Source organism: Aspergillus pseudoviridinutans, assembly GCF_018340605.1.
Source record: "Aspergillus pseudoviridinutans IFM 55266 DNA, scaffold_6, whole genome shotgun sequence".
NCBI classification, from domain to species: Eukaryota; Fungi; Ascomycota; class Eurotiomycetes; order Eurotiales; family Aspergillaceae; genus Aspergillus; species Aspergillus pseudoviridinutans.
The window spans coordinates 1,353,198-1,370,430 of record NW_025091286.1 but is presented as its reverse complement, the minus strand read 5'-3'; the positions used below and the strand labels follow the sequence as shown (position 1 = coordinate 1,370,430).

General features: G+C 50.2%; 6 protein-coding genes and 1 non-coding gene across 7 annotated transcripts; 3 read left to right on the top strand and 4 right to left on the bottom strand.

Annotated features, from left to right (window-relative positions):
* Window positions 1-152: 152 nt before the first annotated feature.
* On the bottom strand, window positions 153-812 carry Asppvi_008901 (acireductone dioxygenase (Ni2+-requiring); the record flags this gene model as incomplete). The annotated part of the gene is made up of 3 exons (XM_043304766.1): window positions 153-281; window positions 347-718; window positions 783-812. 3 exons carry the CDS (start codon window positions 810-812, stop codon window positions 153-155), a joined length of 531 nt encoding a protein of 176 aa, XP_043160701.1.
* Window positions 813-1,167: 355 nt separating this feature from the next.
* Asppvi_008900 (tRNA modification protein MTO1) lies at window positions 1,168-3,310 on the top strand (the record flags this gene model as incomplete). The annotated part of the gene is made up of 2 exons (XM_043304765.1): window positions 1,168-1,274; window positions 1,339-3,310. The coding sequence occupies 2 exons, from the start codon at window positions 1,168-1,170 to the stop codon at window positions 3,308-3,310; spliced, it is 2,079 nt and encodes a 692-aa protein (XP_043160700.1).
* An 887-nt stretch (window positions 3,311-4,197) lies between these two features.
* On the top strand, window positions 4,198-5,679 carry Asppvi_008899 (alpha-mannosyltransferase; the record flags this gene model as incomplete). Its single annotated transcript, XM_043304764.1, has 1 exon — window positions 4,198-5,679. The coding sequence occupies one exon, from the start codon at window positions 4,198-4,200 to the stop codon at window positions 5,677-5,679; it is 1,482 nt and encodes a 493-aa protein (XP_043160699.1).
* Window positions 5,680-6,297: 618 nt separating this feature from the next.
* On the bottom strand, window positions 6,298-7,582 carry Asppvi_008898 (cardiolipin synthase; the record flags this gene model as incomplete). Its single annotated transcript, XM_043304763.1, has 4 exons — window positions 6,298-6,427; window positions 6,786-7,050; window positions 7,153-7,472; window positions 7,563-7,582. The coding sequence occupies 4 exons, from the start codon at window positions 7,580-7,582 to the stop codon at window positions 6,298-6,300; spliced, it is 735 nt and encodes a 244-aa protein (XP_043160698.1).
* Asppvi_r0028 lies at window positions 6,546-6,665 on the bottom strand. Its single transcript, XR_006253316.1, has one exon. It is a non-coding gene; the product is annotated as a 5S ribosomal RNA (ribosomal RNA).
* A 1,850-nt stretch (window positions 7,583-9,432) lies between the features above and the next one.
* Asppvi_008897 (uncharacterized protein) lies at window positions 9,433-10,998 on the top strand (the record flags this gene model as incomplete). The annotated part of the gene is made up of 2 exons (XM_043304762.1): window positions 9,433-10,416; window positions 10,471-10,998. 2 exons carry the CDS (start codon window positions 9,433-9,435, stop codon window positions 10,996-10,998), a joined length of 1,512 nt encoding a protein of 503 aa, XP_043160697.1.
* Window positions 10,999-12,498: 1,500 nt separating this feature from the next.
* Asppvi_008896 (camp independent regulatory protein) lies at window positions 12,499-13,941 on the bottom strand (the record flags this gene model as incomplete). The annotated part of the gene is made up of 1 exon (XM_043304761.1): window positions 12,499-13,941. One exon carries the CDS (start codon window positions 13,939-13,941, stop codon window positions 12,499-12,501), a length of 1,443 nt encoding a protein of 480 aa, XP_043160696.1.
* Window positions 13,942-17,233: the final 3,292 nt, after the last annotated feature.

Here is a 17,233-nt window from a genome sequence, read left to right as displayed (position 1 = left end):
ATTTATCGAATTGCTATGATATATACAAAATCATCAGTTTGGAGCTAAAAGCACCAGATCGCGTGGCGAGCGGTAGTCTTCCCCCCTTCAATCAACCATGCCTCTTGCCCATGTTGGCAATTAGCATTAGTCACCAATGGAAAGCAAAAGTCCTAAGCAACGGCCTTGTTCTGGACTGTGCGGAGGTAAGACTGCCGATGAGAGTTTTCATCGACATCAGGGCCACGGTTCAAGGGTGTCCACTTAGGCTCTTCCTGGAAAAGGCGCATAGCCTTGACATACTGTGAACGAAGCAGTCAGCAAGTTGGTATCAAAGTGTAGACAGCATAAGCTCAAGGAGACCAACATTCTTGTCATCGGTGGTAAAACGATGGTAGATACCAGCGGGGAGAATGATCAAGTCATCCTTCGCCAACTTGATCCGAACCCATTCGTCCTCCTGGCCACGCACGTCAAAATAACCCTCGCCATCACGGATGTAGCGGATCTCCTCGTCTTCGTGCAGATGCTCATTGAAGAACATCTTCACCTTCTCCTCGTACACATCGCCCATCGTCTGTGGCGAAACGACAATCTCATCGCGATTCTTATATCCACGTTCCTTGGCCAATTCGTTGACAGACTCGAGGGAGGGGAAATGGTAGTATTGGACTCCAATGGAGGCGAGGTAGTCCACTGTCACCGGACGCCCGGAGTCATGGGGTTCCCTCTGGTCGCCCTATTCCAATCTCAGTCTCTGCCTGATAAGAGAGGGAGTCATAGTCTCGGATAATGAAACCTACCGGTTTGTTGTCATACCAGTAAGCCTTCATGGTGCAATGTTTTCCTGCACGACCGCCGAACAGAGTATCTTTTGCGTTCAGATAAGAGTCAACAGGTCAACGGGCTCAACAAGTATCTCTTATCCTATCAGCGCGAAGATATAGAAGATAGAAAACCCATCTAAAGTCCTGCGGGGCATGAGAAAGCAGCCCCGCAACTAGTTGATTGCGCAAATCACGGGCAATATTGCTTATTTGCATTACTTCCGCCTTTCACCGCCTTCGGAAATAAATGGTAATAAGAAAATATCCTCCACGTGACCCGGATCGCCGCCAGTATTTTTCCATGGCCTCAATGCAGTTTACTGTTCTGGTGTAGAGTCGTCCTGGCTAAAAAGCTGTTATCATGGCTTTCAGGGCGCGGTCAGTGGCTCTTTGGCGATGGGGTTCTGCTCCTCGGTCCCGGGTCATGAGTCTCACACGAGGCATGGCCACGGTTTCTGATGGAACTCGGTATGTTTTTCCCATCACTTTTATCCTAGTCGTCTCTGCACTGGTACTGACTCTAGGCATGTAGTGCATACGATGTCGTCGTTATCGGAGGAGGCCACGCTGGTTCCGAGGCCTCTGCAGCTGCCGCTCGATCTGGCGCACGCACCGCATTGATTACGCCCTCGCTGTCGAACATTGGGGTTTGTTCATGCAATCCGAGTTTTGGGGGAATCGGGAAAGGAACAATGATCCGCGAAATTGATGCCATGGACGGTGTGGCAGGGCGAATCATTGACAAGGCCGGTATTATGTTTCGCATTCTCAATCGATCCAAGGGACCTGCTGTGTGGGGTCCGCGCTCTCAGATCGATCGGGATCTCTACAAGAGATACATGCAGGAGGAGCTGGTCGCTACCGAAGGGCTGAGCATAGTGGAAGGCAAGGTTGCAGATATTGTGGTGTCAAAAGAGGGGGTTGAGAACATCCCCGGATCGCAGGGCAAGATTGTCGGAGTACGGCTCGAATCCGGAGAGGTAATACCTACTGGGCGCGTTGTCATCACAACCGGAACGTTTCTCGGTGGAGAAATACACATCGGACTTGAAGCCTACCCTTCGGGGCGTATGGGTGAAGCGGCTACGTTTGGGCTTAGCAAATCCCTTCGCGAAGCAGGTTTTCAGCTTGGTCGCCTGAAGACCGGGACTCCTCCTCGATTGGATATGAAAACGATCGACTTTTCGCCATTGGAAGTCCAGAGAGGCGACTCCCCTCCGCAGCCTTTCTCGTATCTCAACACAACGGTCGATGTGGGCGATGAAGGTCAGCTTACCTGCTGGATGACCCACACCAACGAGGCTTCACACGAGATTGTGCGCGCAAACCTTGACAAGTCAATTCACATTCGCGAGACTGTGCGAGGGCCACGCTACTGCCCCTCATTGGAATCGAAGATTATACGTTTTACGGATAAGAAACAGCACCAGATCTGGCTCGAACCGGAAGGATTCGCACCGAATGAGGTCATCTACCCAAACGGTATCTCGATGACCATTCCGGCAGATGCACAATATGCCCTGCTACGCACGGTCCGCGGTCTTGAGAACGTGCGCATGCTACAGCCCGGCTATGGTGTGGAGTACGACTACATCGATCCCCGCAATCTCCGACCGACTTTGGAGACAAAACTGATCAGTGGCCTGTATCTTGCAGGCCAGATCAATGGAACAACCGGATATGAAGAAGCTGCAGGACAGGGGATCATTGCCGGTACGAACGCCGGTCTGTCTGCTCAAGGCCGTCAGCCGTTCACTCTCACCCGGTCGGACGGATTTATCGGAATCATGATCGACGACCTCATCACAAAGGGAGTATCCGAACCCTATCGTATGTTCACCGCACGAAGCGAATATCGCATCTCGACTCGGTCTGACAATGCCGATCTGCGACTCACCCGTATGGCCCGTAACGCTGGAGTGGTCTCGGACAAGCGGTGGCGTTACTTCACCGACACAGAAGCGCAAATCAAGGAGTTGCAGAACCTCCTCGCCAACACGAAACTTTCTTCTACCGTCTGGTCGCGCAAGGGATTCAAAACTCGGACGGATAGCTCTGTCCGCTCGGCGCTCGACCTCCTCTGCCTCGACGGTGTGGACATCGACGCTTTGATCCCCCACATCGAATCGCCATCAGGTATGGCATACACATCCGCGTCATTCGACCCCATAATCCGAACCCGGGTCAGCATCGAAGGTCGCTACGCGCCTTATGTCAAGCGGCAAGAGGCAATGGCGAGGAAATTCCTGCAGGATGAGAGCCTCATCTTGCCTCCGGACTTGGACTACTCGAAGGTTCAGGGCATCAGCACCGAGGAAAGACAGGCTCTCGAGCGCGTCCGACCCGTTAGTGTGGGAATGGCGAGGCGTATCGAAGGAGTCACGCCAGCGGGTGCTCTGAGGTTGCTGATGCACGTCCGCAGGACCTTGGACACGAGCAAAGAAGCACTCGACGCAGACGCGACTGAAGGATCTGCGGAAAGCATGTTACGTGGATCTGTTTGAGAGTGCAGAAAGCAGCGTGATGCTCAATCATCTAGGAGGCTTGTACGATTAACATAGGGTTAACATTTATTGGGAAACTGCATGGCGCATGGGATGGTACAGCGACTGAAATATTTCTAGGGCTTGTTGATCTTTGCATTGCATATTGCATTGTGGCATACTATACCAAGGTTATTCTACTCCGTATACTCTCAGAGGTCTCGCCTCAACAACAACACATATCATGTATTCCTGATCCCCAAATCCGTAATATATCCCTTCTCTATCTACTATTCAGCTTAAAGCGGAATATTAGAACAAGGAAAACTCTCCGAGTCTTAAGAAGAGTAATATGGTTGAGTCGATGATCGTAAGCAACGTGGTGGGTCGAACAGACTTTCCGCAGGCCGAGGGACCATGACTCTTCTATGATGACCATCAGCTGAGAGGTGATTATTTTATCCCGTCCAATTAACCGTTCAGTTATTCTTACCCCCAGTCTACGCCACGTATATAGCACTCTAATCTTCACCTTCATTGCAATGTCAACCTAGTTATCTATCTGTCTAACTTTTCTTTACCTTGGACTCACTCGTTTCCTTCTGCATGCCATTCCCGCTGCCCAGCGCCTATGTATATTCTTTCACGCCGCAATCCAGCATTGATCATCAGCGCATTACCACTTTTCCACAACAGCGATAGGTCTCGAATGTCTCTTGTTTCTCTGCACACATAGAATCCTTCCAGGGCATCGCAGGTGCTAGCTCGTCGGGTTCGCACGACTTTCACAGCCCCTGAGCTTCCGTATCTTGTGCGACGAGGTGCACTCGCTGGGAAAGGATTATCAGTCAGCTTCGTCAGCGAAAGCGACTGCTCACCCTCGTCTTTCCGGTCGCACCTCGACGACAATGTCAGTACCTCGGATGTATTCGCGAGTGCGAACGCTACTGCTTGCAGTATTTCTCGCATCGGTCTTAACCTGGTCGTTCGCGCGATGGCGATCTGTCCCAGTCAAGTCAGGCGAAAAAAACCCTTCCTACCTTGATAGCGACAGTGGTGTAGTCCTACATTCTACCGATGGTCATATTCATTTCTGGCAGCAGTTCCAGCCGCTTTTGGCCAAATATCAGCCGAAATGCGACCCACCCATGCGACTCGGCAATGCGCCGTCTATACGGTTCGAGGAAGCGAAACCGGAAGACCGAAGGGAGTATCTGGACATGCTACCGGATGATGTGGAGATCATGAAGAAAGCGCATACCGGGTTTGTCAGCGATATCAAGAGCAACCCGCCGCAACTACACTATGTCCCCAACACAAGAGGCCTGGTCTCGACGGCAGGAGGTTCATACCTGCCTGTCCTGGTCATTTCTCTTCGAATGCTCCGGAAAACAGGTTCAGAGCTTCCGGTGGAAGTCTTTTTGGCAAACGAAGAGGAGTATGAGGAGTATATATGCGATGTGATTCTGCCGTCTCTGAATTCCCGATGTGTGGTGCTATCACACATTCTCGATGCCGTCCCCAAGATCATGCAGATAGAGAAGTACCAGTTCAAACTCTTCGCGATGATGTTCTCGTCTTTCGAAGAGATCCTCTTCTTGGACGCCGATGCCTTCCCGCTAGAGAAGCCAGACATCCTGTTCACGAACGAGCCCTTCCGGTCGAAGAACATGGTCACATGGCCGGATTTCTGGGCCGACACCATCTCGTCATACTACTACGAAATCGCTTCGAAGGAGATGCCCCCAAACACCATCCGCCAGTCGAGCGAATCCGGCGAGCTGCTCATCTCCAAGAAGACCCATTTGAAAACGCTACTCCTGAGCACGTACTACAATTTCTGGGGCCCAGATTACTACTGGGCCTTGCTGTCACAAGGCGCAGCGGGAGAGGGCGACAAAGAGACTTTCGTCGCAGCCGCTCTGACAATGGACGAACCGTACTACCAAGTCAGCGAGCCCATCGTCGCCATCGGCCACCGCACCAAGTCCGGCCTGGCCGGCTCCGCAATGGTCCAATTCGACCCCGTCGAGGACTACGCCCTGACGCAGAAGGGGGAATGGCGCGTGCACGGCTCCAAAGCGCCCGCGCCCCGCGCTTTCTTCATCCACGCCAATTACCCCAAGTTCAACCCCGCTACGGTATTCGACGAACAATCCGTCACCCCGGCCTTTGAAGATGACGGCAGCTACACGCGCGCCTGGACGATCCCCGAAGAGGTGATTGGGAAGTTCCGCACGGATGTGGAGAAGCAGTTCTGGAGGGAGATCTTGTGGACGGCGTGCGAGCTCGAAACCAAGTTCCGGACCTGGGAGGGCCGCGAAGGTATATGCCAGCGAGTCAAGGACTACTGGAACGCGATGTTCCCCACCCAGCAAGCCAAGACATGAACGGTTGTCCTGAAGGTCGGCATCTCGAACCGGACCTTTGATGTAGGAGGGCATAACCGCGGAACCGGGAACCGTCCATCCAGCAGCATCCTACGGTGGCCAGGAGACCACTTCGTCGGTGACCAGGACACATTTAGGGCATGGCAGCTCCACGATGTCGAGCGACGCTAATGAGTAACCGTACTCGAAGGATATGCTTCCATAAGCCCTACGAGGGTGAGCAAACAATCTCGCCGGCTTTACAAATGTAAACACTCGAAAGGCCATCAAGTCTGTCCATATATTCGGTCGCCATATGATCGTCCCCTCCTATGAACTCACATCGCATCTATTGGTCATTCTATCAGCTGCTACGCGATCTTCTCCCACGGAAAAAAAGCATTGAGAAACGGGAAGCCTCATGCTTATAGCACTTCGCTTCATTTGCAAATATTAAGGTCTATACTACCCCTTTCTATGTACATCAGCCAGTCATATACACTCCAACTATGCAAATATTTACCGCAACTTGCTGTAACACATCAAACGAAACATAGGAGGCGACCGTATTGAGTTTAATCGCTCTGCGCCGAAGCCATACACTTTTTGCCTGAACCATCTATAGACTATGCACGAAGTTCATGAGGACTTCTTCCCGCTGGCTCTTGCAATGCGCTTCTGTATTTCCTCCTTAGTGAGGATCTTTACTGCGTCTTTGGAAAAGACGTAGCTGAGCCCAGACCAGATTGTAGTGGCTGCAACGAGGTACCTAGGTGAAAAGTTAGAATGGGATGCAAATAATAAAGAAAGATTAACAAAAGAAGAAACAAGAGAAAACAAAAAAGGAAGAAGAAATGTAGATAAAACTGATTTCGCAAAAAAGCAAAAACGTACAACAGCCGGGATTCGCTGGTGGTCACCCACCCAACTACTAACCGGCCGGCGTGTGGCTTAAGTACGGCTGAGCGGACGGGAAGCCCTGTTTTCCACACCCTATGGTCGTACGTGCTAGAATTTCACCCGACAGCAACCATATGCGCAGGGCCTTCACATTCTCTTCCACATTTCAAAAGAATAAGGGTGAAAAATGATAACGACGGGAAACAAAGGGAATCTGCGGTACTTACTGCAACGCCGTCATTCCTTCTCGGAGACTCCATGCATCGAGGACTGCCTCTGGAATCACAGGCAGTGCGATCGCGGAGCCCACAAGCACAAGCTGCAAAGCTGTGTTGACTTTGGAGATACCCGTTGGCTTGACCTCTGCGGAGGGAAGGGAGAAATCCCAGTATCGTGCCATGGTCTTTGGCGGGGGAAGAGATATCCAGCGGTAGTAGATTGCGGACAACGCAAGCCCAACATCGCGGCCGAGAATGATTACCGCAAGCCATACTGTTCCCGATCAGTGAGCTGCCAAGGAGAAATAGGGACGATCCCCTCTTCGATATTCGAAAGACGATAACAACAGCGTCATAGAGGAAGAAGGAGCCTTACCAGGAATAGAACCATTGACGGCCAAGCAAGCAACACCAATCGTCATTAACAGTTTATCGGCCATTGGATCAATAATGGTGCCGACGACAGTCTGAAGGTTATATCGTCGGGCAATATAGCCGTCCACAAGATCTGTGAGACCAGCATAGACAAATAATGCTAGTGCAGCTGCATGATGATCATGAACGAGGAAGTAGCCCACCAAGGGAGCCGCAACTAGACGAGAGAATGTGAGGATATTGGGAACGGTGTAAATGTTCTCATGAGTAGGAAGAGGAATTTTGGAAAGAATTGGAGACTTTTTCGAGCCGGTTTGAGGCCTACACATGGTTAAAATCACCCGGACGATACTCACTCACATGCGAGGCCTGCAATGGCACCGACACGTGACGCAGAGGATCAATACTCACTTTTGAGAGGCATTCTCCATCTGATCCTCCGGCTTTTTTGAGCTTGACCATCTCCTCTGTAGATTAAGTGGTCGGCCACATAGAGGCTCGATAGCACGGAACATACAGCTCGTGTGTCTCGCCAACCTAGCAAACTGTTAGGCTCCATGAAAGATCTAGCTGAAGAGTCCATGCGCATACCTATCTTGTATGTGTCTAGGACGAGCTGATGGAGTGGATACCGTCAAAGTGTGTAGGTTCTTCCACCGGGGGCTTTGCCATCCTCTGCAGGTGGCGGAATTCGATCCGAGTGGATGAAACATGGTTACTCTCCATAGACTTGGAGATTGCCTGATTGCTCGAATGGGCATCGGCAGGAGAGTATTAGTTGCCATGATGACCTTTGTCAATCAATGGCACAAGAAATGGGATAAGTGAAATAGCAGATGAAAAGCGCTTCGCAAAAATTATTGAGATCTGTTCGGAGGTCTCGTTCAATGCATATGTCTCGGTTGGCGAATATCCCTCACTCAATACAGTGGCTGAGACAATGTCATAGTCAATTAAGCGTTCTGTTTATGTGTCCGTCAAAATATGCTGTCAACTGGAAACCCATATGCTATGGGGTCAACGATCAAATGAAGGTCAGATTCAAAAATATGCACGATGACGGAACGAAAGTCGGCGATCTTGTGGCGAATTTCAATGTAACAAAAAGTGAGAGACGGCCCATTCAGGCGTCGAGTTGGATGGTCAACGATATATCTCTTCGATTTTGAATTTATAGTGATCACCAGAATATATGATGGCGGGTCAATCACCCGATTCCAAGCAACTCAACGGCGGTCTCGGGTCAGAAGGTATACAGGTGACTGTGGGACCAGACAGCGGCCAACTACAGACCGGCTGGATCCCTGTTGAGCCCGAAAAACCGCACGAATGCTTGTGTCGCAATGAGGAAAGAAAATAGTTTCAATGTATATAAACCGAGGCTCGTGACCACCTTTTTCTGTCTGGGGAAAGGAAAATGCGCACGGAGGAAGGTTGTTCCGGCCATAAGTCATGTGATATTTCAAGGTTGTGTACAGAGATCCGGGGTAAACCTTTGGGCGAAACATCATGATGTTGAACTGTCCTCAGTATGCTAGGATACGATGGAGCTATTTCTTTGCTCTTGAAATCTGGGCAGTTATTTGAATAGGTGCAATCAGTGCGGGCGTGGTGTACCCGCCTCGTCTCAATCCTGAAGTGAAAATCATAAGCAAACTGCACAAAACTAATGGGGGATTGAGATTGGGATAGAGTCAAACTTGATACAGTCAAAATAGAGTCAGTAGATGAAAATAAGAAATGACTCAATGACGGCTGTCCATGGCTCAGAGCTTCCGTGGGTTGTTTGCTCTACAAATAGAGATATATACAGATATATTCTCCGAATATTCCTTGGTCACCTCCGACATACAACAGTCATCCATACTATTTCCTAAATTTTTACAAAGAATAGAATGTGTTTAAGAGTCATTAGCATTCCGCCTGACCCTCAGGTCAACGAAGCAACACATTCACTGGCGCATTCACCATATCCATAGTAGCACATCCGTCCGACTCTCATCTGACTGTAGATCCCTTCTCACCTGACTCCAGCCATGAGCATCTGTCCACAAACTCGGTTTTCGCCTTCAAGTTTGCCAAAGTAAGTCAAAAGCAGAGCACTCTGCATATGACAGTCTATAACTTACCTCATAACTAATGATGTTGATTTACAGGCTGTTCGTGGATCCCTACTTCCATCGCTCATGGATCAACAAGACACAAAGGCGACCTCAAACACAGGACTTTGACATGCAGCAGCCATTTTTGGCTACCTGATACGATAAGAATAAGCCTGGGAATGCCAATCATGAACGGTCCTGCACGTGCACCGCTGCCTCGCGACTTGGCCGTCCCTGGCAACAAGCAAAAGAAACCTGAAACCAGCAACACAGGGTCCCAGATGCCTGCAGATCCCAATCTGGCAAACCCGCGACTATTGCTCAACGGAGCATGTATCTACGAGCGTCAATTACCCGGCGACGCATACATCACAGCGCACGTCCAGCGACTGCAGCATGGATTCTACTCCAGCCCTGCCGTTTCCGACAAGGACTATGACCACGTAGACTTCCTGGGGATCAATTTCGTCTTCCACTCACCCAACACTTTGGCGCATCGGTTCAAGGCGGCCACGATTCGAGCTTCCGTGCAGGGCACCCGGCATGTCGCTTCGTCAGACCACTACCCAAATGGTTATCCGCCGGGAAACCCGCGCTTCCTCATGCATGCACCACATCTGATCTATGCCGCTATATCGCCAGAGACACTGCAGTGGAACTACAGCCTGTCCGGATCACTGGGAGTCGCTGACTGGCCCCTGATGGCCAGCCTGTCACCCGCCGGTGGCATTAATGGCCGATACAGACGCTATGAGATGATGAGAATTCAAGGATCAGTACGGACCCTGAAGAGCCCACGAGGGCGCAAGTTCGACATCGAAGCCGGGGAAATTGTCTGGTCGCTGGAAGAGAACAGTCTGCAGAGATCGGGCCTGCCGCGGGAGTTCACGTTTGCCATGCTGATCCAGAAACCGCGCGCAGACAGCCGCATTGTTTTCTCCCTGGACATCGAGCCGACCTTGCAATCGTGGTACGGCAGCTACCCGGACTGGTGGTTATCGTTATCCAAGTATCAGCCTTTAAGTAGACGGCCTGTGGACTTCCGATCGGAGGTTGGACAGCGCTTTGAACCTGTCGACTCAGAGAAAGGATTCAATTTCGCGACTCTCGAAAGTTCCTTTGATGACTATGTGAGCATGCCGGGAAAGAGATTCGCTTCCGTTGTAAGTTCCAAACCCCGATGATTGGAAACAAAGCTGACGCAGACAACGACGCAGATCCCACCCGACGGAGGAGTTCCGCAAGACGACAACGACGCCCTTCAAGACATCAACCATGACCGCACCATAGTCGAGCCGATCCGGGGTGTCGCAAGATTCGCATACCCCAATACCCTCGCTGGCGCCGCCGCAGCAGCAGCAACAACATCAACTCCAGCACCAGCGCCAGCCCTTCGCGAGCCGGCCCCCATAATACGTCGCAGAACCCTAATCTCGGACCCTAGCGCCTTGACCATCCACCTGCTGATGGACAACCAGATGGCCTCGCACCTGTCAAGTCTGCGCGGGAGCCGTCCCCCACCCAAACCCACCACCCATAGCGACATTCATAATGGCAATAGCACTGCCAAGCGGAATAACAACGATCGTCGAGAGTCCCCGACTGCACTGCCAGCAGCGACTGTCCCAGCACCGCCTCAGCGCCGGACAACCCTCCGCAGGACAAGATCGAGAGAAGGACTAAATTTGAATCTGGATCATCACCCGGAACCGCGCCCCCAAGTATCCGACCGGCGTTTTAACTGATGCACCCTTTTTTTTCCCCTTTCTGTCAATATCAGCTCCACATCGCTCACATGACCGACGTGACGACGCGGGAGCCGCATAGCCATCTAGTCACATGAGGCGCAGCACACACGTACCTCGATTCGAATGGAATGGAATGATCACCACACCCTGCGAAATAGTGCGAAGTACCTACCTACCATAAGACGCCTGCCTACGTAAGGCAACAAGGTAGCCAAGCAGATAACCGGTCCCACCAATCAAGGTCCCAAAAGTGGGGTTCTTCTGATCCGCGTCTCCCCGGCCCAAGCATCCCTGATTCGCTGACGCAGACCCGACGGGCTACGGGACATATCGGCCCACCAGCGACTGATCTGCAACTGCAAGCAGGCTATGTCACGTACTGTACCCGTCATAGACAGAAAAAAAAAAAGACACGAAGTTCAGAATGTAGTTTCGCAAATTGATTTCCGGTAGTGCTAGTGCTAGGCCGACGAGTCCATGGGCGAAAGATTGTTTCATTCTGACTACCTAGACGACAGCATCTCTGGACCATAAATTAGATACTGTGTGCGGACAGCGGACCGGGGCCCTAGTTAGTGGTGGATCTGGCAATGGCCTATTCAATTTACCTCCCGCGTCTATCCTTGAGGATTAAAAATGAAGGTTTTCTAGACTGCGGTCTAGTACACACTAAGCATCGTATTTCAACGTCGAACGAAGAAATACAGACGATCATGAAGCAGCAGTCAGAGTCTGGTAAGGAAAGTTCGAACAGTAGTGATGATGTAATCCATTCGTTCTCTCGAGATGTTACATGCAAGGAATGGAGACATGGCACGTAGCACCTTTGTTTCAGCACCAGGAATATGGGGCTGGGCGATTAATTGGACTATTGACAGTATGATATAACCTCCCCTGGTAGACCAGAATACAACCTATCAGAGCAAAGGCAAAAGATATCAATGTGACCTGGCTTATAATCGGCCTGTGAGGATTCTCTCAGCTCCCGTATACACCTAGAGCCTCTCTCCGTAAAAGAGCAATAAGGATATAATAGCTTAGCAAAGCAGGAACGGGACTGAAAACGGAGACCAAAGAAAAAGAAAAAAAAAAAAAAAAAAAACAGATAACCACCCAGACCGAACCACCCAAACCGCGACATTGCTCATAATCATGTAGAAGACAGCGCAACTGAACCCGAATGAAGGACCCTCCGAACAAGTGCAGGAGAAAAGAATAAAGATCACAATTGGCTAAGCACGAAAAGATTTTGATGTGTATCATATCGTCGTAGAAGACAACACAGCAAAACATGAAAGAAACAGCCTCCGGTATCTTCTCTAAGAGCAGAATTCCATCCGGGTAAACATCCATACCGTGCATGCAGAATCTATCCCCAAATCGCCGCCCTCAGAGATATAATGTGAAGAGAAAAGGAAACGGGGTAATCATAGGAAGGGTGTACGAAACAAATAGAAAGGGAGAAATAAGGGAAAATAGGAGGGTAGCGCGGCGAAGTTACATTTGCGGCTGAGCTGGAGCAGTTGTGGTCCACGTCGAAACAGGGTAACTCGCATGCGCGGCCGGCGCCGTCGCTCCCATGTAATATTGAGGCCTGTCGCTTCCCGTATAGTAATGAGCAGGTATAGACTCGCGACGAGGGATACTAGGATCGAACGCTGGCGCAATGCCACGCTGCTCGGGTGGTTGTTGCGACGGTCCATCCATGTGGCCTGAGAGACTGAAACTGTTCCCTCGAGAGAAGGTCGCTGGAGTGGAAGGATCGATCGGCGACGTCACGTCCGTGGCAACACTGCGCGACGAAATCGAGGAGTTTCGATAAGCCGACACACTTTGATCCGATGTAGAACGATTGCGCTCGCTCAGAGAACTGGGTATGCTGCTGGTCAGGGTGGACGGCATGGATGAAGACAAAGGCCCATGACTGATCGAGTCAAAACTGGTGCCATACGGAGTTGGAGCTGGGTTGGGATTCCTGTACTGCGGATAGTCCTCCGTCTTCTGCGGAACATGCGCGGGCGCAGAAGGGGCAGGAAGGTACGGATTCTGTGCGGGCTGTGCGGGCATCGAGCCTCCCATGGAATATCCAGGAATCGGTGCAGACTGTGGTGCGTGAGAGGTAGTGTAAGGCGTCGTATGCATATAAAACTCCGGGTGGGGATTCGGCATGGCGTATCCAGGGGGCGCCATCAGCTGCGGCCGATATCCATAAATGGCATGAGACGGATCATTCGGATTCTCGAGCCCACTTGTCTCCAGATCATCGATTGGAGCGCGAAAGCTCTGCTTCTGTGTCAGTTCCGCGCGTGGGCGAATATATCGCAGCGACTCCACCATCGACGGCGGATTCAGAACGCCCCGCATCACATCCTCAACGCTGTAATACGACACCAGGTGGTGAGTCACCCCAGAGACAGTTACGCTCATTGTCTTCTTGACCAGTCCCGAATCCTTGAAGCCGTATGAATCCACCAGGGAACCGACCAGTGCCCGTTCCACGTCCGATTGATGCGACCGATCGCCAAACGAGCCAGATGTCGACGAGGGAGAATAAGATCCACCGTTGCTATCATGACGTGGGTAAGGTTCGCCAGGCCTCGCAGAAGGCACTGGACGTCGGTTGCCCTTCTTCATCGCTCGTTTCTTCTCTCCTGGTGGAAACGGCTTTTCAAGCTCTCGATAGACTAGAAAGTTGCCCAAGATGCGACTGGGACTCCACGTAACTCCGTCTGTCCATCGTTTGATGCCCGATGAGTTCTCTTCGTAGATGAACACACTGCCGCTGCGGACGAGATGGCTCCTTTCGCGATCATGAGGTCGGCGAGGAACGTGATGTAGGATGCCCGTCAAACAGGCCTCGAACAAGATCAGTGCATCTTGCGTCGTTGCGACATACCCCGTGAACGTGGGTTCCAACACCGCAGCGGTGCCGTTCACCATCTTTTGTTTCTTTTATCCCCAAATTGATGGGGGAGGTTGTAGTAGAGTTAGGTTAAACTTAGTTGACAGGGGAGGGGGCCCAGAGAAGAAATATCAATCAGAGTTGAACCACTGCTGGATCAGAGTTTCAAGCAACGCGGCTAGGACTGCGATGTTTCCACGAAGTTTAAAGACAGGAAGGAGCGAGTGACCAGATCCAACAGCTGTGGTTTCGCGCAACTGCTGGCTGGAAGGAGGCGTGTAATTCTTTCTTGCTTGTGTTCAGACTGATGATCGAGGTTTGGGCGCACAATATAAGGAGAGAAATCGAAAAGAAGTGGAAGAGAGAGGGGTAAAAGGAAGATGACAATGTTCGAGATGTATGTAGGTCAAGGTAGGGTAAGGTAAGGTAGTGAGTAGGTAGTAGTGACACTCCGGGGCAAAGTAAGTGGAAGCTCACGGCAAGGTCGAACCGTAGAAGAAGGGCCGATGGTGCAAGTTTAAAACCAGACCTCCCCCCTCTCTGTCTCTCCAGAGAGTTTAAAGTCTACCAGAGTTTCGACTTTCTGCAACCCGGATCGACGACCAGCACGGGCCCCAGTCTCGTTTTGTTCCCTCAAATCTCCGTCTAGACGGAGCAGGCCCCAACGAGCAAAAAAAGGAAAGAAAAAGAAAGGAAAAGATTGGATCCTGATTCTGAATTTCTGGAGACTGGAGAATTGATCCAATGGAAAACTGGAACACTGGATAGACAGACACGGATGGAATACGCCTGGCCGAAGTAGTATAAAAGCTGGGTCGACTGGAGCTTCTGGTTCCACGGATAGCGATCGGATCGTATAGGTTGACTTGAATCTTCCAACCACAGAAAGTTGCGGTAATTCCCAAGCTTTCTGACGTTCTGGACTGGCCACAGGAGATAGCATCAGCACCTAAATCACCTTTTTCGCATTTCCTTTTACAATTTGTGATTTATAAGAGAGAGAGAATAGCAGTGCCAAGTTCTCGAAGGAATAGGGGAGAAGAAATAGTAGAAACGAACAGTTCAACTGGTGCTGGAGTGGTTGTTCTGTAACTGTATCGCAGCAGGAGGAATGTCAGCCGATTTTATCCACTTTGGGACTCAGGACAGCCACCAGTGCCATGCGAAACGAGGAACAACGAGAAGAACCTCCCCAGAATAAGCAAAGAGGGAAAATAAAAAGAAAGCAAGCCTAGAACACGAGGCGAGGGAACAGAAGGAAAGTAATATGATATAGATACCTGGAAAAGAAGTGTCGACCTGGAGAGGGGGACCGATTTTAAAGAATAATCGATGATGATCGAGAAAAGTTTGAGCAATTCACATTAACATGCAAAAGAGCAAGGGTAAGATAGATAGGTAATGTCTGTCTCTTCTACAGAGTGAGTACTTGTTTTGCTATTTCATATCCTATTTGATTTTTATTTTTATTTTATTATTTTTTGCAACTCGTCAGAAAAATAGAATAACAAATTAAAATAAAAAATTAAAAAGGGAAAAAAGAAAAGGAAAAGTAGGTGGATTACTATGCTAGCTACAGGAAGAGCAGGCTAGGACAAAGCCGGGTATGGTGTGGGAGAAGCAGCAGCAGTACTCCGTAGTTACAGAGTAGATGACTAGGTAATTAGCAGGCTTAGCAGCAGAAGAAGAACTGGATAGTCACAGTTAGTATTCCCGATAGACTGTGACTATCCAGACTAGACTACGGAGTACCTAGTTGATGGGCAGCTAAGGCCGTCGTGTGGGCGGGGCGACCCATGGTAATCCGGCAGTCAGGTAGGCCTGAGCAGCAGCCAGAGGCATAGAGGCCCAGAGAGGGGGATGGATGAGGAGGCAAGACCATGATCATTATCACATTATGATTGGAAGGGAGGAGGGAATAATCGGGGTGGAGGCTAGGACGATAGGCTAGGTGCAACTAGTGAATCCCAAGTTCCCAAGTTTCCAAGGGGCTAGCACTTAGCAGAAAACGCCGCAGAAGACTAAGAGCCAGAGCCATGAGAGAAGATGACGGTGGATCTCCATCCATGAGGCCATCGCAGGATCAAACATTCCAATAGCTACGTGAGGAAAAAGGCCAAGAGCCACAGCACCAGCTATCGATGATGACCTTTTGGCTCAGGTATTCAATGATATTCGTACACAATGAAATAAGATAACCGGCATTTTAGCACTCCGCACTAAGTGGAAAAGTAATAGACGGGATATAACTCGAATAAAAGTGAAAATGAAAGAGGGAAATAAGGGGGAGAACGCTAAAACAGAATAAGAGGGGAAAATAAGAGGGGGGGAAAATAAAAAGGAAAAAGCGACACATAATGATGATGCTGTGAAGTCGTCCGCCAACAGCAGCGGAAGGGCAGAGGAGGGATGGGAAAAGGGACCAACCTAGCTTACTCCTACACTCAGCAGTCAATAGAAAGGAGGGAAGCAAGTGGGGATGGCAGAAGCAGGTACCGCGTTTCACTTGCTGGGGTTGTCTAGTAACTACCCAACCTTAGTAGTAATGACGTTTGATATTTTCTTTTTCTTAAGATCATGTTCGTTGAAGAATGACCATGGTACTTCCTATTACGGCAAGCCCTTGTATGCACAACAATAAAGCTTCATAGATCTATCCAGGTTCTAAATATCTCAAACCAACTGTGCTGGAAGATGCGGGGAAGGCATTTTCATGCAGGAATAGCCGTTGGGATGGAGATTTTAGTTTCACTGCCATTGACACTGGCTCTGCCTTGGCACCAAGATGGAGTCCGAAACACCTTGAAGATGTGGTTAAGTCCATCCAGTAACTAAGAGGCAGTGACGGGATTAAACAGGTCGGCGCGGGGAAGAGTGGATAATGGATGATGGAGTGATATTATTACAGGGCAATAGGTCGGCCTGATGCCTTTTATGCCAACAGTGAGCAAAACAAGATAATCATAGAAAACTACGGAAATAACAGTCTGAGGCGTGTCTTTATTCTATCCGTACTTAAGAGGATATTCCATTTGCCTAAACAACAATGTGTCAACATAGAGCAGCATCATGTCCACAAAGAAGCAATGGTAATCACTGGGCATCATCCCCGTACCATGGATAAGGGGACATGAACAGAGTGGAGTAACCAGCAATTTGCAGTGGTCACCAGTCACACCACTGGAAAAATGAAGCGAATCATTTGGTTGGGGAAGACAGGACACTAGCACAAAGGGGGTTTGAATATCCGTACTTACTGCCTATCAACACTGCTGCACTGCACACCAATCTCAAGCTAGGTGCCCAGGTCTGCCAGGTTCGAGATCGAGC